The 26312-nt window shown below is 36.6% G+C and overlaps 4 protein-coding genes across 7 annotated transcripts; 2 read left to right on the plus strand and 2 right to left on the minus strand.

Annotated features, from left to right (window-relative positions):
- The first annotated feature begins 344 nt into the window (after positions 1-344).
- On the plus strand, positions 345-2546 carry LOC129249392 (NEDD8). Its single transcript, XM_054889192.1, has 3 exons — positions 345-563; positions 700-830; positions 2271-2546. Exons 1-3 carry the CDS (start codon positions 546-548, stop codon positions 2368-2370), a joined length of 249 nt encoding a protein of 82 aa, XP_054745167.1. The 5' UTR covers positions 345-545; the 3' UTR covers positions 2371-2546.
- Positions 2417-4753, minus strand: LOC129249389 (glutathione S-transferase C-terminal domain-containing protein homolog). Its single transcript, XM_054889185.1, has 2 exons — positions 3668-4753; positions 2417-3609 (listed from the first exon to the last, which is right to left on the minus strand). Exons 1-2 carry the CDS (start codon positions 4460-4462, stop codon positions 2632-2634), a joined length of 1773 nt encoding a protein of 590 aa, XP_054745160.1. The 5' UTR covers positions 4463-4753; the 3' UTR covers positions 2417-2631.
- A 5538-nt stretch (positions 4754-10291) lies between these two features.
- On the plus strand, positions 10292-24365 carry LOC129249390 (hydroxylysine kinase). 4 transcript variants are annotated; one of them, XM_054889186.1, is made up of 6 exons: positions 10292-10545; positions 13251-13504; positions 13585-13949; positions 22285-22409; positions 22479-22678; positions 23542-24365. In XM_054889186.1, the coding sequence occupies exons 3-6, from the start codon at positions 13642-13644 to the stop codon at positions 24166-24168; spliced, it is 1260 nt and encodes a 419-aa protein (XP_054745161.1). In that variant the 5' UTR covers positions 10292-10545; positions 13251-13504; positions 13585-13641; the 3' UTR covers positions 24169-24365. The 4 variants fall into 4 exon arrangements, with proteins under 4 accessions (XP_054745161.1, XP_054745163.1, XP_054745165.1 ...); XM_054889188.1 differs by lacking the exon at positions 10292-10545 and having other exon boundaries at positions 13210-13504; XM_054889190.1 differs by lacking the exons at positions 10292-10545; positions 13251-13504 and adding an exon at positions 13509-13526.
- Positions 17637-20307, minus strand: LOC129249387 (exonuclease 1). Its single transcript, XM_054889184.1, has 2 exons — positions 19336-20307; positions 17637-19274 (listed from the first exon to the last, which is right to left on the minus strand). The coding sequence occupies exons 1-2, from the start codon at positions 20137-20139 to the stop codon at positions 17865-17867; spliced, it is 2214 nt and encodes a 737-aa protein (XP_054745159.1). The 5' UTR covers positions 20140-20307; the 3' UTR covers positions 17637-17864.
- Positions 24366-26312: the final 1947 nt, after the last annotated feature.

Below are 26312 nucleotides of genomic sequence, written 5' to 3' on the forward strand. Positions count from 1 at the left end.
CTGCCCTGTTGCTTAATGCTTCCGCGGCACGCTCATGCATTTGCTGTCCAGCTGCTTATATGTGTGCGTGTCATCATGCAAAAGCCGACAACAAGTATGTGTGACACGAAGCAAGTACGTGAGTCACCCGTCACCCGAAGCATAAGTGAAGCGTTTGCGTAAATTAGTGATTCTTTTTTTTATCGTGCAATAGTCGAATAATTGTTCAAAGTTAATGAAAGGAGTACTCGCTCTCCGATAAACTTAGTTAACGCAATGCACAATAAGTTCTCAAAAACGTAATACAAATATTTCACATTCTACGCCCTGTGCTCGTGATCAGCATTGGCGTTTTGCTGATTTACAATCGCCAAACAACCCCTGCTACTGATTGTCAATTGCCTTCACAATAGCTTTTGGAAAACTGTTTGCGGTAATTTTGGGCAAAAATATAAAAGTGCACGCCAATATAGAGCATACAAGTCAAACGACAAAAACATTTGGATTAAAATTTTTTGAATCAATCACAAACAGTTCCAGGAAATTTATTCACATATATACGCAACATGTTGATTAAAGTGAAGGTAAGTATTTGTCTGAAAGTGTAGGAACTTGCGAATCATCATTTGTGCTAATACGGAGCCTACATACAAAAAAGCAACGCATGAAAATTTTATTATATATATATAGTACATTAATTTTCTTAACATATTGATTTAGACATTAACCGGTAAGGAAATCGAAATCGACATTGAGCCAACAGACAAAGTAGACAGAATCAAGGAGCGAGTGGAGGAGAAAGAAGGCATACCACCACAGCAGCAACGACTTATATTCTCTGGCAAGCAAATGTGAGTTATCATTGAACTACGTAAATGCAAGTTGACTAAGTAAAGAAAACCATTGATATTTCCTATATTTCCTGTCCACGTTTCCACGACAGTCGGTTCTACATTACCGAAACGACCCGGATTTATATCCGGCCAAGGACTGTCACTCCAGTAGCATTCCCCATATGTAAGTATGGGGAATGTTTATGCTACTACAACATTGATATTTCCAATTTCAAAGGAAAGTTCATGTAGGTACTTATGGTACCTTCTGAGTACATTATAATTGTGAAATGGTAAGAGTCACACGGCGGCAGCCATAGGTTTCTCTATTTGTGGAGCTTGCGAGATGTATACCGCAAATAGGAGGAAGAGCTTGGACAAACACCCAACAAAGGGTGTAAGCGTCAATTAAATATATATATAGGAATCATAATAAAGGGTTTTCCAATAAGAGGTGTTATTGGAGGTATTTTCCCGTAAAAGATCAATGGTTTCGTTGTTTGTGTGGCACGAAGCGCCGTCTTGTTGAAAATAAACGTTGCCCAGATCAATACCATCCAATTCCTCCCATAAAAATCGTTAATCATCTCTCGATAGCGTAATCCATTACCGTAACTGTTGCTCCAGCTTCATTTTCAAAAAAATAAGGTCCAATGACTCCGCCAGACCATAAACCGTACCAAACAGTCACACGTTGAGGATAGAGAGGCTTTTCAACAATAACTCTTGAATTTTCTGAACCCCGGATCAAAAAATTTTGCTTGTTGACGAAGCCACCGAGGTGGAAATGAGCCTCATCGCTCAAGATGATTTTTCAATGGAATTCCCGATCATTTTCATGCATTTCAACGACCCAATGAGCAAAGACACGCCGTTGTTGATGATCGGCCGGCTTGAGTTCTTGTGTTAACCGCACTTCATTAGCCTTAAGACACAAATCTTTATGCAAAATACGGTGTAATGACGTTTGTGGAATGCCTAATTCCAAAGAACGACGAGGAATGGACAAACCTGGGTTTTCTACAAGACTTTCGCTACAATAGCAATATTTTCGGCTGTTCTGGAGCGACGTGTACGGGTTTTATTCTTCACATCGCTAGCTTGTCCCAACAGCTCGAATTATTTCACCAATTTCTGTATTGCGGTCCGATAAGGGGCTTTACGAACCGTCTCTGCCAAACTTTCCCGATTTTTATAGTGAATTTTAATAACTTCAATGCGTTGTTTAACCGTGTATCGTTCCGTTTTTATTAATGGCGTAGTTTCCAATTGTCAAATATCAAAAAATGACAGCTTCAAAAAAGACGTCTACCGAAATGGCGGGCCATTCAAAATAACACCGGTTATTGGAAAACCCTTTATTAATGGAAGCTAAAAGAGCATAAACTTTTTTCTTTCCAATTTCTTTCTAAAAATCGATGCATACCCTATTTAAATACGAATATTATTTTATTACAGGAATGACGACAAAACTGCTGCGGATTATAAAGTTCAAGGTGGCTCGGTACTTCATTTGGTTCTGGCGTTGCGTGGTGGACTCTTCTTAATTAAGGCATAGAAAAAATATACTAACTTAAAATTTAAATAATTGAAAAGCATAAATGTTGTGAAGTTAAAAACATCGTTTATTGAGTGTATGCGCCACAAAAATCTAATTTTGATAGATACAATCTCAGTGAAATGATGTTTGTACGCGTTTGAAGAAATAAAAGAAAAAACGATTTTCTATTAAAATTTTCAATTTACTTATTTAAAAAAAAATGTAATTCTACTGGTCTTTAGTAAAGTAATGTAGACGTATATTCACTGCAAATCTGCGTCAGCTGGCAATTGCAATACGACCTACTAACAAACGATTTTTAGGCGTGCACTGTTCTGGCTTTAGCCGTGTCAGGATGACATCATAACCCACTTCTTCTGCTTGCAATTTGCGATCAGTATCAACGATATCCATACATAATTGTCCTTGGCGTGTGGTTTCTGGGCGACAATTCAAGGTTCCCAACTCGTGTGCTTGATCCGCAGTGTGTGCTATGTACAAATAATCTTTTTCAGACAACACTGTACGAAAACGCTGGCTTAATGGATAGGGTATATGTGGCATGGGCTGCAGCGATCCATAACAGCAAGGACAACAAACAAACTTTGCGCGCGATCGATGACACTGCTGCAGCACTATGTCAGTTGCTGTGCCGCACGCATGCAATGATGTGCCAACATCAAAGTATCCTTCGAAGTAATCAATATTGCACTGATAAAACCTGCAGTTTTTCAGACCCAATTCCGTGGCACGTAGCTTCGCGCGCTCCAATGAAATAGCTTTATTTTCCATTAATATTATAACACATTTAGGTAATTCCAATGCCAACAATATGCCCAAATGACCTGTGCCACTGCAAAAATCAACAATTCTTTCACCTGGCTTTGCTAAAGAGATCACCGCATTGGCAACATTTTGTAGTTGTTGACGTTTACGAATAATACGTTCGCGTGGTAACGCTGAACTCTTCTCATGTTCTGGTTCAATAACATCCCAATCAATATGATTCTTGTCATAGGTATTTGCGGTATCACTACTGAATTGAAGCTTTAGCCTTTCTAATTTGTTTAAAGCCGCATCGACTTCACTTTGTTCGGTAAATATGCGATTGCGAGGCTTATAGCGTTTCGGATCGCTTTTGTAAAGGCTGGCAGCTTCGCAGTCCGGTATTTTTAGTAAAGACGTCGATTGATTAGCTGATTCATGAAAATACAATTCATTTAATATTTGACCACAGCTCTGCTCAAAAGTGTCAATCTGTAGACCAAGCAGACATTTTTTATTGCATGAAATTGACAAAATATAAGTTACCTACCTCACTTAGCCACGTATTGATCAGCGGGAAATGCACCAGCATGTACTCGCAGTGACAGAATATCAAACGCATAAAAGTGTATAAAATTATATCGGCTATAGTGAAAGTAATGCCCTCTGCAAAACGATGTTCAATGGGCAATAGCTCTTTGGGTACGCTGCAATCCAATATAATCTTTCCCTTCTTCTTCAGTCCATCACATTTGTTTTGCTGCTGCACCTGCTCTCGCGCAGTTTTGTAAATATTATGCATGCGCACTGGCTCGTTCATGTGTCGTTCGAAACGTGGTACTACCTTTGGCATATCCTCTACTATTTTACCAGAATCCAGTGTGCACAACAGGCAACTGATTGCGTCCACCATATCCACTTCGCAAAAGCGTGTCCAAATGGACGCCTCCGCCGGTGCTAACAAGCAAGCGCCTTTGAAACCCAGTAATTTACGCCGCTCTGGGCATTCCTGTCGTGCAACGAGCTCTCTACAAACCGCACACATGCCTGCTATATAAGTATTTCCCTCTTTTGCATAAATTGGAAGTTTAAGATCTCTGATAGCTTCAACATTTGTCGCTTCTTTTCGATGTATTTTTTCTTCAGTTAACTCCCGTCTTAAAGATTCTGAACGTAATCGCAATTTGCCCCCCTGGATGGTGGTTCGCACAAAATTCAATTTGATGTTAGAGGGTGAATGCAAGTATCGGTACATGTATAAAGCTATAAAAGACTGGACATTGCTGTAGATTTCCGTATTGTCATTGCGTGTCTTTATCTCTATTTCTATATACAATTGATCCATTGCAAACAATTAAACACAGTTTGGTAGCAATTTTAATTTAGGAATAATGTCAACGAAAACGTATGAGGAAGTACGACAAATTAATAGCTATTTCTTTTTTTGGTTATGTTTACATTCAAAACGTCATTTGTGTAGAAGCTCAACCAATGAGCTCAACGGAATGCAAGCGAAGGGTTGCACTTGGGAAAAATAATAATGTTTTGTTGTAAAGCTGCCTTTCGCACTGCTTTGAGTTTTGAAAAGAAAAATTGCTAAAACAACCTACAATTAGAAAACGGCTGCACCGAGAAAAGTGTATAATAAAAGTTTATGATTAAATAATAAAAATTTCGAAAACGTGCATTTCAAAAGGGACTAAAAATAACAGTTGTCTCGAATTTAAAAATTGAAAACGTCAGAAAGAAATATTTTAACCGTTGCCGATATAGAGTTATTTCCCAGCGATAAATTTTATGTTGCTTGATTTCCCAACGATTTCCCAACAATAATTTTTATGTTGCTTGATAAAATAAGAAAAATATTTTCCGCTTTGCCATCTATATATTAATACGGAGAGCAAAATTTTGTCGTACCTTTTTTTAGTTTTATAATCAGAGAAAGAAAGAGAGGATGGTTCCATGTGTAGAAGTCCACGCAAGTGGGGAAAGTTACTGATCGCCATTCACTTGGGAGTGGCCAGGACGATTCTTTTACATATGGTTCAAGCAGCTCACACCGTCCGGGATTAGCCCACGTATCCTCTGGTTAGCTTCCGAACACCCGTTCGGGAGTGAGCTAAAGTGAGAAGGCGAAGCATCCCAGCATAGCTGGTTGTGCGCTGGGTTTGGGACCCGCCACTTAAAAAGCCCCCCCAATGAAAACAGCAACAAAGCCTCGGATGAGAACTTCCAACACTGATGACGACCCCTGCAAACGAAATAAGGAATACGATTTGAGGGCATGCACCTGGAATGTCCGGTCCCTTAATGGGGAAGGTGCCTCTGCCCGGCTGGTTGATGTCCTCGTGAGAGTAAAGGCTGACATCACTGCCATCCAAGAGATGCGATGGACGGGGCAAGGTAAGAAAAACATAGGACCTTGCGACGTCTACTACAGCTGCCATGTAAAGGAGCGCAAATTCGGTGTCGGATTTGTTGTGGGAGAGAGACTTCGTCGCCAAGTACTGTCGTTCACTCCGGTGGACGAGCGTCTCGCAACAATCCGCATCAAAGCGCGATTTTTTAACATCTCGCTAATTTGCGCCCACGCCCCGACGGAAGAGAAGGACGATGCGACCAAGGATTCTTTCTATGAGCGCTTGGAACGTTCCTATGAGCGCTGCCCCCGCCACGACATAAAAATCGTGCTTGGCGACTTCAACGCCAGGGTGGGCAAGGAGGGAATTTTTGGTCCCACAGTCGGAAAATTCAGCCTACACAACGAAACATCCGGTAACGGACAGAGGCTGATCGACTTCGCCGGGGCCCGAAACATGGTAGTCTGTAGCACCAGATTCCAGCATAAGAAGATTCACCAAGCTACCTGGCTGTCTCCAGATCGAAAAACGCGAAACCAGATCGATCATGTTGTGATAGATGGAAGACACGCTTCTAGTGTATTAGATGTACGTACGATCCGAGGACCCAACATCGACTCGGATCATTACCTTGTTGCAGCCAAACTGCGCACACGTCTCTGTGCAGCAAAAAACGTACATCTACCTACGCAAAGAATGTTCGACATCGAAAAGCTGCAATCACAACAGACAGCCAGAAGATTCGCCACTCGACTCTCACTCCTGCTCTCGGAGAGCACTGCCCAACACACCGGCATGCGCGAGCAATGGAGCAACATTTCTCGTTCCCTACGTACCGCCGCCGAAGAAGAAATCGGATTCCGGCGAGCCCGAAAAAACAATTGGTACGACGAGGAATGTCATGCTGCCGCCGAAAGAAAAGATGCCGCCTATAGAGCCACGCTGCGATCGGGCGCAACGCGAGCCATGTGGGATCGCTACAGAGAGCTAAAAAAGGAAGAGAGACGTATTATCCGACAGAAGAAACGAGAGGCCGAAATACGTGAGTGCGAGGAGCTTGAGATGCTGGCCAATAGGAACAACGCCCGAAAATTTTACCAGAAAGTTCGGCGGCTTACAGAAGGTTTTAAGACCGGGGCGTTGTCCTGTAAGAACAAAGACGGCGATCTGGTGACTGACGTACAGAGCAATCTTAAATTATGGAGGGAACACTTCTCGAACCTGTTAAACGGTGACAGCTGCGCATGTCATAGAGAATGTGAAGATCCCGATACCCCAATCGTTGACGACGGAATTGTCGTTCCGTTACCCGACCATGACGAGGTGAGAATAGCGATAGCGCGGCTAAAGAACAACAAAGCCGCGGGCGCCGACGGACTGCCGGCTGAGCTATTCAAACATGGCGGCGAGGAGCTGGTAAGGTGCATGCATCAGCTCCTATGCAGAATATGGTCGGATGAAAGCATGCCTGCCGATTGGAATTTAAGTGTGCTCTGCCCAATCCATAAGAAGGGCGATCCTGCAATTTGTGCCAATTACCGCGGGATTAGTCTTCTAAATATCGCCTATAAGGTTCTAGCGAGCGTATTGTGTGAAAGGCTGAAGCCCACCGTCAACCAACTGATTGGACCTTATCAGTGTGGCTTCAGACCTGGAAAGTCTACCATCGACCAACTATTCACAATACGCCAAATCTTGGAAAAGACCCATGAAAGGAGAATCGACACACACCATCTTTTCGTCGACTTCAAAGCTGCATTCGACAGTACGGAAAGGAGTTACCTGTATGCCGCTATGTCTGAATTTGGTATCCCCGCAAAACTAATACGGCTATGTAAGATGACGTTGCTCAACACCAGCAGCGCCGTCAGAATTGGGAAGGACCTCTCCGAGCCGTTTGATACCAAACGAGGTTTCAGACAGGGTGACTCACTGTCGTGTGACTTCTTTAACCTGATGTTGGAGAGCATCGTACGAGCCGCAGAACTTAATCGCTCAGGCACAATTTTTTATAAGAGCGTACAATTGCTGGCGTATGCCGATGATATTGACATCATCGGCCTTAACAACCGCGCTGTTAGTTCTGCATTCTCCAAACTGGATAAAGAGGCAAAGCGAATGGGTCTGGTGGTGAACGAGAACAAAACGAAGTACCTCCTGTCTTCAAACAAACAGTCGGCGCACTCGCGTATCGGCACCCACGTCACTGTTGACAGTTATAATTTTGAGGTTGTAAAAGACTTCGTGTATTTAGGAACCAGCATTAACACCGATAACAATGTCAGCCTTGAAATCCAACGTAGAATCTCTCTTGCCAACAAGTGCTACTTTGGACTAAGTAGGCAATTGAGCAGTAAAGTCCTCTCTCGACGAACAAAATTAACACTCTACAAGACTCTCATCATGCCCGTCCTAACGTATGGCGCAGAAGCTTGGACGATGACAACATCCGATGAAGCGACGCTTGGAGTGTTCGAGAGAAAGATTCTGCGCAAGATTTTTGGACCTTTGCACGTTGGCAACGGCGAATATCGCAGACGATGGAACGATGAGCTGTATGAGCTTTACGACGACATAGGCATAGCGCAGCGAATAAAGATCCAGCGGCTTCGTTGGCTGGGTCATGTCGTCCGAATGGATACAAGCGCTCCGGCTTTGAAAGTATTCGATGCGGTACCAGCTGGTGGTAGCAGAGGAAGAGGAAGGCCTCCTCTGCGTTGGAAAGATCAGGTGGAGAAGGACTTGGCTTCACTTGGTGTATCCAATTGGCGCCGGTTAGCACGAGAAAGAAACGACTGGCGCGCTTTGTTAATCTCGGCCAAAATCGCGTAAGCGGTTATCGCGCCAATTAAGAAGAAGAAGAATCAGAGAAAAAAGTTGAAACATATACCAATGGATAGCATATATGGAGGCGGTTTGCACAATGTATTAAAATAGATACATAAGTGAATAGGTGCAGGTAAAATTAATCACACTATTTTACCTGTATTATGATATATCATGTTATAATATGTATCATGATATTATATATATGTATCATGATATAACAGATGATGAAACAACTGGAAACTTATATAGTGAATCAATACTATGTATTATAAATTTGATTCAGAAATTATGATGGTTATGGATTAATAAATGATTGTTTTTTATTATGCTTTTTCAAACTAAAAAAATTTTTTTTTCCCGTAATACATTAAATTAAATGTTTCCAATTCATGAATAAAAAAAATTATGATATTTGAAATACACAAATACAGGATCGCTAAATACATGTAAAATGGGATATTTTTCACATTTAATTTTACTACATCTATTCACATACTATGTATATCATAAGCTATCCATTTACATATGTTTCAACTTTTTTCTATGATTATAAATAATAAAAAAAAGTTATGACTAAATTTTGCTCTTCTTATTTATATAACTTCGAATAACGTCGAAATTCCGACGCATGGGCGATCCTAGTTAAGAATAATTTTCCAACGTTTATTTTCTACGTTGCTTGATGAATCTTATGCGGAAAAAATATTCATGTATAAAATCTACATACATACATACAAATACATATAATTTTAATGAAATTTTTTATAATAATTTTACGAAGGTGTTCTTTGAGAATGTCCGGTGATTTGTACCATTCTTTAGATTTTTAAAAATGACAACTTTCTTAAGGGGGTCTTCTGGTCTCGAGGCCCTGAAATGAAGGGTTTTTTGGGGATTGATTGTGACAAATCCTGTGAATATTTAAAAAAATTTTTTTTTTATTTTAAAGGTACATGTCTTGGCTTTTAAAAAATGGTTTTGACTTTGAACAAAATTAACACCCGCGACCTTGAAATGGCGCTGAAGACGTCCACCTCCAAACGAAACAGGTCTCCATTTTGGTCACGGTTTTTCCACCTGGGTAATCAGAAAGCAAAAATTAGATATGCGTTGTCTTCAGAGTTGCCCTGGTTAAGTTTTCCCGTGACAGATTTTTTTTTTTTTATTTTTTTCAAAAGTTATGCAACAATTTGCAAAAAAAATTTTTTTTTGCTCATTTTTTGAACTTTAAAAGGTTATAAAAATGGAATGAAAAAAAATTTCAAAAATCGTACACGGGGAAACTTAGCGGTAAGTTTTCCGAACCTTTTAAGACCAAAACCATTGAAATCGGAGTATAACTACTATGAAAAGTGTGACCAAAATGCTTAAAAAACACGATTTTCGGGGAAACGCGTTTAAAGATAAAGTTTATGATAAAACGGCCGGAGGAGGGTACACTTCGGTGCCCAGAAAAATGTGAAAAAATGCGATTTTCAAAAAATCCTTTCTGTGGCGTATTCTCGCATACACATACAACAAAATTATGCAAAAAAAAAAAACGATTTTTTTTCGCTGGAGACCAGAAGACCCCCTTAAAGCTCTTTCCTCTGTCCACCATATTGCTATACATATTTAACGGTATAAAACTGATAACATCCACAAAATATGACCTCGCGTATTATAGATAGACATAGATTAAAAAAAAATATTTCTTCTGCTAGTTATCAGGTAACGTTAAAAATAAATTTTGGCCATTAACTATATTACTATCGGCAGAATCTGAAAGAACTGTCACATAGCAACATTTTTGAGATAATTTTTACAACTGTTATGTTCTTAATTTAAAGTAATTTTGCTAAATGAAAATTAAAAAAAGGAGTAACTTTTATAAGATAGTCGTAAATTACATTTCTTCAGCTGTTTTCTACAACTTCTAAAGCACATTAAGCTTTCAGCCAAAAGCTTTTGTTGTTATTTTTATTGTCAGCTGATTTCTCCCTAACTAAACTAAAATTAAATTTTATCAGCAAACAAATATTTAGTTTTCTAAATTCATACATGCATAACATATATGTGAGATCGGATGTGTTCATGTGCTTGCAAATTTTATTTGCAGGAAATACAAGCAAACTATTTAAAAATGCTGTTTTGTTGAAGAAATCAATAAATTGCTAATGCAATTTCCGTAAACTGCATAATACAGGACTTCAACTAAGGATGCAAAAATGGAAGAAACCAAAAACCTTACGTTATACAAGTAGGTAATAGACAGCGATATTATAAACTTTTGGGATTGGTGCTGGAGTGACAGTACTGGTGGCTACTGCGGTAACATTGAACCGGCAGTCATGCGGCGACCTCAATCGTTTCCACGGCAGTCGGTTCTACGTTACCGAAACGACCCGGATTTATATCCGGCCAAAGACTGTCACTCCAACAGCATTCCCCGTATGTAAGCATCGGGAATGTTTATGCTGCTATAACAACAACAACAAGGCGACCTCAATATCATCACTTTTGGCGCACCTAACTGGGAAGAGTTTAGTAAGACTACAATAAAATAAAAAAATTACAATTGTGTTTGCTAGTCAAAATTATGAATCATAACACAATTATTCTTCTTCTTAGCATCACAGTCCATGGTGAACCATTGCTTCTTTCACAGCTTCTTGCCATCGATCTCGATTTACAGCCACTTCCCTCCAACATTGCACGCGCATTTATTTATTTATTTTATTTTATTATTAAAGTAAAACATACAACCATAGGTTATTTTTACAATGATTGACCTTAAAAATAGTTTACATAAGAGGATTAACAGTGAAATCAAAATTAAAATTAAGGGGGTAGTATGGTTAATTCGGTGTAAAACAAGCATATTTTTCGAAATTTTTTTTGTCGACACAGTTGATTTATTCAAAATTTTAAAATTACTTCATTATAAAGTCATATTTAAAGAATATTGTGTGAAATTTTCATTGATTTTTATGAAGAAATGAGTTGGTGGCAGCGAATCTTCGCGGACGTCTCATAAAAAAGTTTTATTGCGGTGTCCCTCAGAACTCATTACTGGATCAACTAAAATCAAAAAACCAAATTGATTTCATCAGCTAATAAAGTTTCGCAGGTAACAACGTCGAATTTTTTATTTTTTTTTTTTTTTTTTTTTTTAAAGCGCTTTGAAGTCAAAACACCGATTTTTCATAAAAAAAAACTTTGTTGTTTTAAAATATGACAAAATTAAAAAAAAAAAAAAACTCGACGTCATTACCTCGTGAATAAAGTAAAGAAACAAAAAAACCAAATTTGAAAAGAATCGGTGCGGTAGATATGAATCTACAGTGGACACCGACCGTAAAAAAGGCAAGTGTGAGAAAAACGCGTTTAAAGATTTGTGAAGATTGTGAAATCCGGTTGGAGAGGTAGATACTTAATCCTTTGTGTCTTTGTCAATTTTACTCTAATGCACTTCAAACTTTCACACAATAATCTTAAGATGTTATAGAATAATTAAAAAAAAAAAAAAAAAAAATGAAAAAAAAAAAATGAAAAAAAAAGTGGTAAAGAAGTTGAAGTTGGAGAAGATATTAAAAAAGGAAAGTAAGGTAAAAATAGTAGTAGTAGGAGTAGGAATTAATTGGAAGAGATTTAAATAACGTGGAACCATTTGAGTACATTCAGCAATTTTCGGCAAGGTAGCGAAGCAATTTATTTTTGAAGCACGAGCTTTCTTTTATACGTTTAATTTTGTAAGGTAAGGTATTCTAAAGACGGGCAAAGAACACAAAGTATTGACGTTCAGTTACCAAACAACTGTATTTCATCGGGACTCAGTTTAACGAACGGCAGGAGTTTGAAAACATCTTTGAGGTATCTGGGTTTCTGAGTGTTTATGATCTTCTGGAGTAAAACTGAACATTTAAACCTAAGCAAGTCATAAAAAGATACGGAAGCAATTTTTTTTCGCAAAAACAGAAATATGGTCATAACGTTTTTTACAGTAAACGTATCTTGCAATGATTTTCCTGCGATCAATCATAACTCAATTGCAGACCAAACAGTTCTGCCATTTTTATAAGTCAATTAACATCTTCGTAAACACTTGAAGAATTTGGTTCAACGGAGTTCTGTTAAACGACCTTAGTGATTTCACGTTACCGTGATTCTAGCAGCGTTTCCCAACATTTTTCTAATGACCAGAACTAACAACCATTAACTGGCATGATCATATATCGAGAGTGCATTGTAGTCACGCTAGAATATGCATAAACACCAACGATTACTGTATCAAGAAGGGGTATTTCACTTCTAACGACGATAATCAAATTTAGCGTAAAGTAATGATATAATTTAATTTGTATTCATTAGATCTAAAAAGTTCGCGTATTCATAAGTAAGTCACGCAGATTTTAAAATGATACTCTACTACCTTTGGCAGAATATGAGAATTACGGAGATATATGCATTAGTGGTGTATATGTATGTATATTGTATATAGACATGTAGTTTAGTGGAAGATACTAGAATATCAATTTAACACCAAATATCTTATATACATATTATTGCGTAGTTTCGACACAAAGGTATTGTGACTGCTTATATGCTTTTACACACATACATACTTACTTAGTATTTACAAGTGATCCATTATTTCATAATTCCAATTTTTTTAATCACAATTAATTTATTATAGCCTTAGGCATCCTAATAGCTCGTTATCATATCGTACCTATGGACGCACATACTTGGGTACATACATATGTGTAATGGCAACAAAATCCGTAAAAAATCCAACTTTTATAATCCAGAATGAGGTTGCGACTTGTTGACTACATATGAATACATATCTATACATATCTACACATGATGAGTATCTTAAAGTGCGCTAATAACGTTGATATAATTTGCATTATTCCCCGTGCCCCTCCAAACAAACAATGCAAACATATCCCGTCTATGTAGATCACAACAACTTTAGTGAGACGACGTGGAGAGAGTTAAAATGAAGGGAAGATAAACAACTTTAACAATAAGAATTCAACAAATGATATACATATAAATGATAAATAAACAAAAAAAAAAAAAAACAATTGAAAATAGCAACAACATTATTTCAAACAAGCGGAAAGCAGTCACGGCGTTTAGACGGGTAAAAAGCGAAGGCGCTCTCCATATATCGTTTGGAGCATGTGTGGGTAGCATTTGCTTTCGTGCCGGTGAGCAGTGAAGTGCCTAGCGGCAAGCGAAGTACAGCTCTTCTCAACAATTGTATTTTATCTTTTTTTTTCGTTTAAAGGGCTGACATAAAAACCTCAATTAAATATCACGAGACAAAAAGTAGCGCAACCAAATCATGGAAGAACAGTGGAATAATGTGGAATTGACAACTTTAAGGAAGAAATCCTACACTTTAAACCATAAATATGATTTAGTTAATAAATGCGTTGTTGAGAATAGTAACAGCGAAGAGAGTACCGATAATAAGGGCGATGCTAACAATACAAACCAAAGTGATGTACTAAAGCCAGGTTCTAATATTAAACCAAAAGTAACAACAGAAAATGTGGAATCGTTGGCGCGTCGCCTTTATGGAATTACTATAAATAATATGAAAGAATTGATATCATATGATGATCGCAATTATCTTATACAACCAGATTGGTAAGTCATAAAAAGAAAGTTTTTGTTGTTGTTGCTGTAGCAGCTTACTGAAAATAATTTTTTTATTTTTGATTCTAAAAAATTGCTTATTACAAACTTTTATAAATATGATAAACCCGTTTCCGCTAAGTTTGATGTTACTTTTATGACCTGTTATAATATTCATTATTATCTCGGTTGATGGCTGTAGTGATGGATATCTCGTCAAGTATCGATTAAACAATTTAAAGTTAATGCTCATTGTCAAGGTGACATTTCACACTACAAAATTCGTTTATTGTTTTTTGTTTGTTCCATTCAGTTGTGAGTTTCAGGGTGTTAACACTGAAAGTAAAAAAAAGAGAAAATTCGGTACATTTTACAGTTTTTCATTAATAAAGGTGAAAATGCAAGCCATTTCGAATGGTGTTTATGGTGCCGATACTGTAACAGCTACATAATTATGTGCAATTTCGATTTCGTCGATTCTGTTCGGGCATTTTTGATCTTAAAGAAAATGTCGGTAATTTATTTATCCCGAAATTAATATTATTGTTATTAATTTGTAACCAAACAAAGCAATTAACGCTTAACATACATACATACATACATAATACCAGACTTCAAACTTACAGACTCTCATATTCAAGTCGGCTTTTCTCATTGCCTCTCTCAATTACAGCAAGCAATCGAACGTGACCGATTACTTATCATTCATATGCGTATTTTTTACATTGTATATTACATATATGTACATATGTATATATATTGTACATACAACCGCAGAATACACAAACGCAACTGTAGAATGAGATATTAAAATAACACAAAATAAACAAACGGTTCGACGCACTTATATATACAGTGGCACAGTAAAGTCTACATACCCCATTGAAAAGCGAGGTTTGGAGATTTCTGTGAACATTGTAGCATTAGAATATATTCTAAACAAATCCAATCTAACAACAAACAATAAATTTTAACAAAAAAATTTTAATCCAAAAATATTTATTAACAAAAACAAACAAAATTCATTTTCCAAACACAGAAAAGTCTGCATACTTTGTAAAAAGAATGTGTTTCACTTAAAAGGAAATAAAAAGACAACAGAATTAATACTTCGTGGGTCCGCCACGACTTTCTAGAACAGCATTTAATCTATTTTGAATGGAATTTACCAATAATTTTGTGTAATTATTCGAAATTAAATTCCACTCTTCAAGTAAAGCATTTTTGAGGTCCTGTTTATTTTTAATTGTCCTTTTCCTAATGCGACGATCCAATTCATCCCATAAATTCTCTATGGGGTTCAAATCCGGTGACTGGGGTGGGGAATGAAGTTGATGGGGCACATTATATAGTAGCCATTCTTTGACAACACCAGCGGTATGTTTTGGGTTGTTATCTTGCTGAAAGTACCAACCCGCCGTAAGACCCAGTTTACTCGCGGATTGCTTCAAATTATCTTTGAGAATGTCCATATATACCATGCGATCCATATTAATATCAATAAATGTTAAATTACCCACCCCAGCCGCTGACATGCAGCCCCAAACCATTATGGAGCCACCACCGTGATTCACCGTAGGAAGCAAGTTTTTGGGCAATAATGCTTCATTATTTCGACGCCATACTTTTTGTTTGCCATCATAGCCAAACAAGTTGAACTTGCTTTCGTCACTAAATAAAACATTAGCCCAAAAATCTTCGTATGCATCAATATATTTCTTAGCAAATTCGACTCGTTTCTCCATATTTATTTTGCTGATGAATGGCTTCTTTCGAGGCACACGGTTGTGGATTCCATTGCTTCTCAATAAATGTCTCACCGTTTCTGGATGCACTGAAGCAATATCCTGATTTTTCAGGGTTTTTGCAATTTCTATTGCTGTTATTCTTGGATTTTCTTGCACGTCTAACAATATTTTTCGCTTAGCACGAGGAGTCAGTTTAGGTGGGCGACCACTTCTTGGTTTGTTTTCTACACTATTAGTGTGATTATATTTCCGAATAATTGTTTGAATGCTTGATTTTGGATGTCCGACCAGTTCACCAATCTCTCTTAAAGATTTTTTTCCTTATAATATTTCACAATTAGCTCACGTACTTTAACACAGATTTCTTTACCCATTTTGGTTAAATTAACACAGCTACAATATTAATATCGAAGAACTAAACTTCTTTCTAACTAACGGTATCTAGTAAAGACGCCTGAAGTGATTGGTAGCACTGTTTGAGTACAGAACTGCATTTTGTGTACTCCACTACAAAGCCGTATGCAGACTTTTCTGTGTTTGGAAAATGAATTTTGTTTGGTTTTGTTAATAAATATTTTTGGATTAAAATTTTTTGGTTAAAATTTATTGTTTGTTGTTAGATTGGATTTGTTTGGAATATATACTAATGCTACAATGTTCACAGAAATCTCCAAACCTCGCTTTTCAATGGGGTATGTAGACTTTACTGTGCCACTGTATATAATATATATACATATATATGATTGGCGTGTACAAGTCTATAATACATATTGACAGGTAATAAAAAAAATATTTTAGCACCCCATAAAAGGTGCAAACGTATTTTTTAAGTAAAATAAGAAAAAGTTAAATCTGTATATACTTGTATTTGCAATCTTAAGATTTGTACCCTCTAATCTTCAAAGTATTTCATTAAAACCCAACCCACTTAGAAAATCTTTTTTTTAAATCAATCTTTCAACAGCACAAAATAGTAGGCGCATTCAATAATTTTCCTCAGTACTGTATATTATTTTCAAATAGTAACACTAAGCATATGACTCACTCACTAATAAATTACCGTAAATAAAAGGCAGTCAATTAGATGTTGTATAAGCTTTCACTTGTCAAATGAGCATTTGCTGAAAATAAATACAGAGAAAAATGAACTGTATTCTCATTTCGACACTTGAATATTAGCACAAAACAGCGATAAAAAAATATTTAAACAGTCCAAAATAAAATTATTTTAATTAGATAGTATATACGTACATATGTATAAATAAATATGTATGTATGTAGCTGGTTGTAACTCTTTGACATATATATGTACACATGTACATACATACAACCAGCGAAACAACTATAACACCTCAACATTTGGACTAGTTTTGGTTATCTTTCGTTTTTGTTTGTTTTTTGAATGTTTATTATTTTTTCGGTCGCCGTAGCCGAATGGGTTGGTGCGTGACTACCATTCGGAAGTGTTATGGCTCATATGAGCCAGATGCGATCCTCCATTCCTAGTAAATTCAATTTCTCGTTGCACTTAACGACTAATGAGGACTGTCGCTCAGAATGGCAATTCGCTCATTCCGGAGGTTGCTAACTAAGTTTATCGCTGCGCGTAGACAGATGATGCTGAGAAAACTACCCATCAGCACAGATCGCTTTGATTTGGGACTATATAATCCCGGGCCTGAATTACTACGTGGAGTTTCGTTTCCTACTTTTGGAGTTTCCTTTCGAGAGCAGGTGAAAAAAGGCTTCATTTTAATTGATTAATTTTCTCACTTCATTTTTCATAATTTATTCTAATAAATGTTTTCAAGCTCTAGAAAATATGATTGCACTTGTATAAAAAAGTTTGGCACCTCTATGAAAAATCAGGCCTAACTAATCGACGTCAATCAAAATGAAAAATTATACCAATAAACGTAATACATGCAGAATACATTCGTATACGCGCTAGTCGTAGTTTCAGTTCTCATTTAGACTTTATTTATTCGTTTAACTAAATTGTGTGGTTGAATATCACACCACTCAAATACAAATAATTGCTTATACTTTAATCATCCTTATATTGACTTAGCTTAGCTTTGTGCAGAAAACGGCAAGTGAAAACTTGATAACAAATCAAAATTATACTAAAAAAATTGAACGGTAACACTAATACACTAATAACAGGTAAACACAGATACTATTTTAATGTGGGTCGTTTTTTGAAACCAAACATTGTTAAGCGCGTTTGATTCTGCAGTAAAGCAGTTGTGGCATTTGTCGACTTCGTGTTGGATTTGCCACTTGTCTTTTGTGATTTCGATGTTGATTTGGCTCTAGTTTTCGAAAGACCCAAGCGTTGTTTCTCCTGTGACTTAAACGAATTGATTGATGATTTTAACGTTGGCATTATCTTTTGATTGGCCTTATTATAGACACCATCATCTTCTTCATCGGATAGCGTTATTGTACTCTTCAAGCTTTCCTTGCTTTCACTGTCTTCCATGAAACTGGTATCCAATTTCGAAACACTTGTAGTTTCGTCACTCAACTCAACACTATCTAATTCGTTTTGATCACTAACGTTGGTTTCTATAGTACAATCATTGTCTATGGCAGTGTTAGTTTCCACACCAACTTTCCAGTTTTTCTTGGGTGATGGCGAGTCATAAAGCAACGCGCGCGTTTGTTCTTGCTCTCGTGATTGTTTTTCGATTGAATTAATTTCAGCAGACAAATCTCTACTAACGCTCTTCTTAGTTGTATTAACTTCATTAATGTTATTAGCAAAAAAACGACTTTTTACTGTTACTCTTTCTAGTCGTCTAGCAAGCGGACTCTTTGGACTTTTTAGATGTATACTTTCTGTATTAGCTGCATCACGTACTTTCTTGGGACTTAATACTTTTAATAAAGACGGATTTTCGCAAATCGTTGCTGACCTACTGGCTCTCGATGCAGCCGTTCGTTGTGGTCTCGCAAAAGGATTATGAGTATTGTGCGCTACTTTTGCAAGCGGGCTCTGTATTGCTTCTGGCTCATTACTATTATCCGAACCATCGTCATTGCTTTCACTACTCTGGCGCCGACGCTTACTACTTGGCTCTATAAGCTTACCAGCCTTGTCCTGGTACATTGAGAAAATTTCTGCTTCTTCAGGTTTTGCATGTTCCGCACGCGCATTTTCTGTTATTTCTTCATCAATAGTTTTACTGATGAAATCTACTTTTCTAAAATGCAAAGCACATTTGTCATCTTTATCTACATCAATGGATGCGACGGTTTGTGGCTGATAATTTCCTTGCCAAATACTTTTATGCTTGGCACATTTGATTTTTTTATTAGTTGCCTGTGCGTGTCCGAAATTTCTATCCGGATGCCAGTTGTCTAACTGTTTGAATGTAAATGGATTTAAGTTTCCCAATGCGAGATGCAAAGCCCGCTCATCTTCCTCGATCGGTACGCCAGCGTTACAACAATAGCGTTCATCTGTTTCGAAATCGCTTAGCTCATATAAACGTTCCATGCGCCGCGCAATAGGATTATAAATATACATATGCTTAAAGGTCGCATCTGCTCTAAGGAATTGCTCAATATATTCATCATCCACCTGTAAAACGGATTTTTAAGTTAATACATATATGGTTTATATTTGTTTCCTTTGCACATACCTGCAAGTTTTTCATATTCAAATATGCTGGTATTTTCTTCAACGCCTTCCACAAATCGTCTTGTTCGGTCTTGAGTATAAATTTACATGCTTTTGCCAATCCAATTCCAGGAAGTGAGTCCAAATAATCACAACCAGATAGTATGCACATGCGTCTAAACTTCTCAAAATTGTATCGCTCTTTACTGCAACCCATTGCCAGATAAAATTTATCTGCTTCTACCAACAACCCAGCACCAGTCAAATCCAATTTGAATATTATTCTACTTGCACCAAATAATGTCAGATCGGAATCTTCGGTTATAACATATTGCGCCACATCGATCTTATTTAGCCAAGCCATTTGCGCATCCGCTTCATAGGGCGCCACAATGCAATCAACATTTCGCAGCCGACACTCGCGTATCACACGCAACGCCATTTCATGTGTAACATCTACGCAGCGTCGCATATGCGAACGAGCTCCTTCCTTATCTCCCTTACGCAACAGCTCTGCGGCCAGTTTGCGCGAATTCTTACGGCTGTCGCGGCGCCGTCGTTCAGTAAGTTCTTTTGCGGGCAGGTGGCGGCCATCAAACACTAGAATCGGTTTTATGTCGTAACTCAGCAACAAATCAACATAACGCATGCAATACTGCATATATTGATCGGTGTCCTCGCCACGCGCCAACTTCTCAGCACAGCCAAAAGCTCCTTTGTGCAACCAGCAGTAGGTATCCACAGCCACAGTGCTGCCGCGTATATCCTTCAGGTGCACTTTCGAAGATGCCTTCTCCAAAAATGGTATCAAACCAGTGATACCCATTGTGATGTCGCGTAAGAGTGTGATGCGTGTTAAATCTCCATTTATTTACATTTACATTCACTTTTATTTTTTTTTAACAACAAACTAGAGCGTTGAAGGTTGTCTAATAAACCAAATGCAGAACTAGATAAGGCACGTATGAGAAATAAACAAAACCGTGAATGGCAATTTGGCGCCAAAAAGCAACTGTCAAAACTCTGCTGGTCAGGTGATTGCTGTAAAAAAAGCTTTTAATGGTATTGCCAGCTTAAAATCATTTATGTTGTAAAGCAAATTATTGTTTTTAATATGTTATAAACGCGAATTTGAAGCTTTAAGGGGCTTATCAGCTAAGCTCTTAGCTGTTAAGTTCAAATAATTCACTACAATGCGTAACATATGTGTATACTTATTATATTTTTCACTTGTAAGGCAATATTTGTATGTATTGAAAACGAAATGTTTATGTATGTAGGCGTCGGGTACTAGTTTCTTTTAATAAATTATATTAATCTGAATAAATATTCAGGGAGTTTTTTTTTAATCACTGTTGTAGAATAACAGATAAGTAGCAGAATGTGATATTGTGTTTATAAATGTTTGCACATGCACACATACATATGTAAAGGATTCAAACTAATGTAGTATTTATCTTGTCTATCTTAAGGGGTTAGGTGGGTTTCAAAATTTCAAAAAATCGATTTTTTTTTTTTGTCTTATTAAATAGTATAATATGTTTAAAATATTCTCCTAAAATTTCAAATTGATCCGAGTAAAATTCTACGAGATAGACCCTTCAGAAGTTCCGCCCATCAGGCCATGTCAGTGCAGCGTTTCGCAGGTATACGCGTTTATCTCAAAACTCGATTTTTTAAGTCGGTGGACACGATTTCTCGAAAAGTTATGAAGCGATTTTGTTCAAATTTTGCACACATCTTTGGAATAACATTATCTCGTGCTTGAACGAAGGAATTTTTTTTTTTTCTATTCCAAGTAATTTTTCAAGGGCATGAAGGGTGCAAATTCTACTCAAAATAAAGGTTTTTTGTTTTCAACGCCGCCAAAAATGTAATTTTTGTTTTTTTTTTCCTTCGTCCAAGCACGAGTTTGAAACATCTACTAACAGAAAATTTTTTGTTTTTGAATTTCAGATGAATCTGTCATGAGTTATCCTGACTACGCCGAGAGAACTTTTTTTTGAGGGGTCATAGGAGACGACGTGTCCACGCCTTAATTTTCAAAATTTTTCAATGAAAATTTCACAAACTACTTAAAAAATATGTATCTTTTATGTGTTAAATTGATGGAATGAAAACAGTTCATAAAAATGTACCTATTTTGAGCTTTTGAAACCCACCTAACCCCTTAAATGTACCGAGGGGAGACTTGAGTCCATATTAATGGCATTTCGCTATTCTATCTTTTTTTTCTTCTGTTACTTCTCTTCTTCCCTCTCACTTTCCAGAGTTTTAAATACAATGGGCTTTTAAGCCGGAGCGTTGTAGGAGTTACCAAATCTGTTGGTGCTTCTTGGCTCGACTTTTCAAATTTTAATTTCAATGGCGTCTCAGTGGGCCTCTCTCCATACCCTTATGGAGTGTGGTAACCACCGTAATATGTATAACCTATCCTAATCTGATTATAACGGTTAAAACGTAAAATAAAGCTAAAGGTAAATAAATACAAATTTTGTACTGAGTGTGTGACAGTAGAAGACTACTGTAATACTTTGCATGGGTTTCGAAGGTGTTAAATTTGATAGTCCTAACCTAACCTAAGATAAAACCTATTGTGGAATTGTGGTAACAACATAAAACACTGTCCAAATAACTTTTTAAGAATATTGCTGTAATTAGAGATTTTGCAAAATAAAAATTCGGCCATCTTACTTTTATAGATTCGACTTTCGAGGAAATGATCTCTACTTTGATGATATGGGTATGACCTAGGAATGATAAAAACATTATTCTCTTCATCATAGGTATAACCTACGGGCATATAGCATCTGATCTCCTTCGTGTGCGCTAATAAATATATTCATTTCATTGCAATTCCATTGCATGTCTTTCAAGTTTATAGCAAGGCTTAGATTAAACTATTTATTCTCGTCTAATTTCTACACATTTTAGTTATTAAAACATGCCATTTTTTTTTGCTACTTTCCAGGAATATAAAAAATCCAATAATCACCACGCAATGGCCCCATGGTTACATTTTGAAAATTCTAAATGCATTGGATTCAAAAAAGCTGGACTTCGTCGATGCACAGAATCAGATGATGATGTATTTATGTATGTACGCTCTGCAGTTAAAAATTTTTCATCAAAAACTAAGAATATTATTTTATGTACTACTTTTAGCCAAAGAAGGTATCGTTTGCCCCAGACCAATTGCAAATGTAAATGATAAATACTTTTCTGTGGAACACATAAATGGCTCTGATCATGTCGTTCGTTTGTTGGAGTTTGTGCCTGGCAAAATGTTTCATGAAGTGGAAAGTTCGCATTATCTGCTATACAAGAGTGGTGAATACATAGCAAAGATCGACAGAGCATTGAAGGTGTAACAACAAATACGTTTGTTTAAGGGGGTCTTCTGGTCTCCAGCGAAAAAAAAAATCGATTTTTTTTTTTGCATAATTTTGTTGTATGTGTATGCGAGAATACGCCACAGAAAGGATTTTTTGAAAATCGCATTTTTTCACATTTTTCTGGACACCGAATGTACCCTCCTCCGGCCGTTTTATCATAAAATTTATCTTTAAACGCGTTTCCCCGAAAATCGTGTTTTTTAAGCATTTTGGTCACACTTTTCATAGTAGTTATACTCCGATTTCAATGGTTTTGGTCTTAAAAGGTTCGGAAAACTTACCGCTAAGTTTCCCCGTGTACGATTTTTGAAATTTTTTTTCATTCCATTTTTATAACCTTTTAAAGTTCAAAAAATGAGCAAAAAAAAATTTTTTTTGCAAATTGTTGCATAACTTTTGAAAAAAATTAAAAAAAAAAAATCTGTCACGGGAAAACTTAACCAGGGCAACTCTGAAGATAACGCATACCTAATTTTTGCTTTCTGATTACCCAGGTGGAAAAACCGTGACCAAAATGGAGACTTGTTTCGTTTGGAGGTGGACGTCTTCAGCGCCATTTCAAGGTCGCGGGTGTTAATTTTTTTCAAAGTCAAAACCATTTTTTAAAAGCCAAGACATGTACCTTTAAAATAAAAAAATTTTTTTTTTTAAATATTCACAGGATTTGTCACAATCAATCCCCAAAAAAACCCTTCATTTCAGGGCCTCGAGACCAGAAGACCCCCTTAAATATATTTATATATGTATATATGTACGCTCTGCAGTTACATAGATATATATAGATGTATATATAATATTTTACTAATAGCTTTGTGTTTTATAACATATTTTAGAACTTTCATCACGAAGTGTACGATACACACAAAACACTTTGGATGCTGGAGTCAGTGCCGCAATTGCGAGAATTCCTTTATGCTTTGCAGGATTACTCACGCAAAGCTCTTGTTGAGGAGATTATCGATGCATTCGAAAAAAATGTGCTCAGCAAAATAGATAAATTGGAGAAGCAAATAATACACGGTGATTACAATGAACAAAATATCATCGTCGAGCAATCGCCGACGTCCGCTTGTGGCGAGTACAAAGTGAAGGGCATCATTGATTTTGGTGATACCAACAAATCGCCACTAATCTTCGAAATTGGCATCGCACTAACTTATATGATACTACAGGCCAAATCGCTGGAAAGCGGTGGCTACTTCCTCGCTGGTTATAACGATATACGACCGATTAGCGTGGAGGAACGTGCTTTGTTGAAGTACTGCGTGGCAGCACGTTTGGCCCAGAGTCTTGTCATGGGTGCTTATACGCACTCGCTAGATCCATCTAACGAATATGTATTGGTAACGCAAGAATGCGGTTGGAAAACTATTGAAGAGTTGTGGCGCAATAGTTTTGCAGACGTTGATGAATTGTGGCAGACAACAGCCGATAAATATCTTACACAAAGTGTTAAATAAGCTGCCTCAGGGAACAGGAGTAACAAACGATCAATTATGAAAGTAATTAAATATCAATTTGCCAATTAAACCAGTCAATTTCAAAGTCAATTTTTAATCCGATTTCTACGTGCATTACATGTGAACCAATGCCTAAATATATAAGTATACGTGTATGTAAAAACGAAATAGGTCCTTAATAAAAGTATAAAAACAAATGCGGAAATGTTTTTTATACTCAACTAGCATTTCCCAGTGGGCTTCGCACCACCATACATAAAATGTTTTTTTTATATCGCAAGAAATTTTTCATATTAAGTTTTCTTTATAGAACTCGTAAAATGTTTAAACAGTTGAATTAGTTGATTTTTTTCATTCAAAATACATACTTTCTAAAGATGTCACAATAGCCTTTTCTGTACTTTTTTTAAATTTGATTGTGGTGGTCACCTATATACAGGTAAGGTGAAAGAGCCGATAAAAACTTGTAATTAAACTTTGATTCTTTAATTTCCATTTCAATTTTTTACGCTAAATAAATTATGCTAAAATAAATAAAGTTAAAAATGTTTTTCCAGTTCCTTGAATGCTCCAGTTTTTATTATAATTTCGTCCAAAATTAATATTAACATAATACACTTGCAACTACAACAGTACAACTCATAAGCGGTACGCTCATAAACGGCTGTGTATTTGTTGTTGTTTTTCCCATACAGGCATTTCGTATGAGAGGAAACCATTACTCACATAAAATGTCATAACTCAGGAACGACTGCACCGATTTCAATCAAACTTCACACAAACCACCTCCTCAAAGATAGAAAAGAACTCTAAAATTTTTGTGTCAATCGGTTCGGCGGTTCTTGAGTTATAAGATTACCAAGGAAATGTAACTTCTTTTTATATATATAGATATAGATTAAATAGAGACACTCTTTTATGCGAGATCCGAAAAAAAAGTTTCCCAGCTTCCTTCGTAACACATGAGCGTACAAAGAGTCGTTCTGTTTGTTTGCAAAAAAAAAAACGATCTGCTAGGTTAGTTCACCTCTAAAAATAAGCCGAATCGGTTGTTGTGTGACTTCTACTCGGGAGTGCGTAAGTTCGGCTCGCCTTGCATGAAACATCAAAATGATAGAAAAAGTTGTTTTTCTAATAGCGGTCGCCCCTCGGCAGGCAATGGCAAACCTCCGAGTTTATTTCTGCCATGGAAAAGTTCCTTATAAAAAACCATTTGCCATTCAGAGAGGACTGTAGGTCCTATTTGTGAAACAACATCAACACGAACACCACAAATAGGGGGAGCAACTCGGCCAAACACATAACAGCAGTGTACGCGCAAATTATTTATTTTATTTTTTTATGTTTCGGAAAATTCGGAATTTGTTTAAGTAATACTTAGTTAATAATTAGAATTGAATTGAACACTTATTCGTTTATAAACCTAGGCAAGAATTTGATAATTTTTGGTCTTTATTTCTTTGATAAGAAACAAAGTTGCATTTAGAGGAGTGCAACTCTGTGTACAGTACTTCACTACGAAAATGTGGCGTCGAAGATAAATAACACCAAGCAAAAATGTAACAATCGTCGAGTACTTTACAACAACATAACGTTTATAAAGTCGGGCATTAAATGTCAGTTTAGGATGTTTTTAATGTGATTCAAAACAAATATTTTTGCTTGCCATTAAGTGTGCATAGACACGTTTTATTCTTATTAATTTATTTTTATTTTTAAATTTTAATCATACATTTTCTGACACAAACAAAAACAAAATACATTCATTCAACAAAAAATCAGGGACCGTAACTGTTATGCTTTTTTTCAAAAGATTCACTAAATAACGCTTATTAATTTTTATTGTTTTTCACGGATAAGTTTTCAGTCAAAAGAAAATTTGACAATTGACTCCTGTTTTAAGTTCGAAATTAATAGTCAAAAGTTCATTTGTACTTTTCCAGTCAAAAATAAAAGTTAAAAGGACGATACCTAAAATCGTTCAGAATTGGTATTGTAAAACCAGAGTAGCTTTTAATATTTTTTAATAAAACATGACGTATTGTTATGAAAAAGTTTATCGCTGTTTTTAATCGAAGGCGTAAAAGTAAAATTTTAACAGTTAATTTTGGCTGAAAAAATTAGAGAAAAATTTTGACTTTTAT

Source organism: Anastrepha obliqua, chromosome 5 (assembly GCF_027943255.1).
Source record: "Anastrepha obliqua isolate idAnaObli1 chromosome 5, idAnaObli1_1.0, whole genome shotgun sequence".
NCBI lineage: Eukaryota > Metazoa > Arthropoda > Insecta > Diptera > Tephritidae > Anastrepha > Anastrepha obliqua.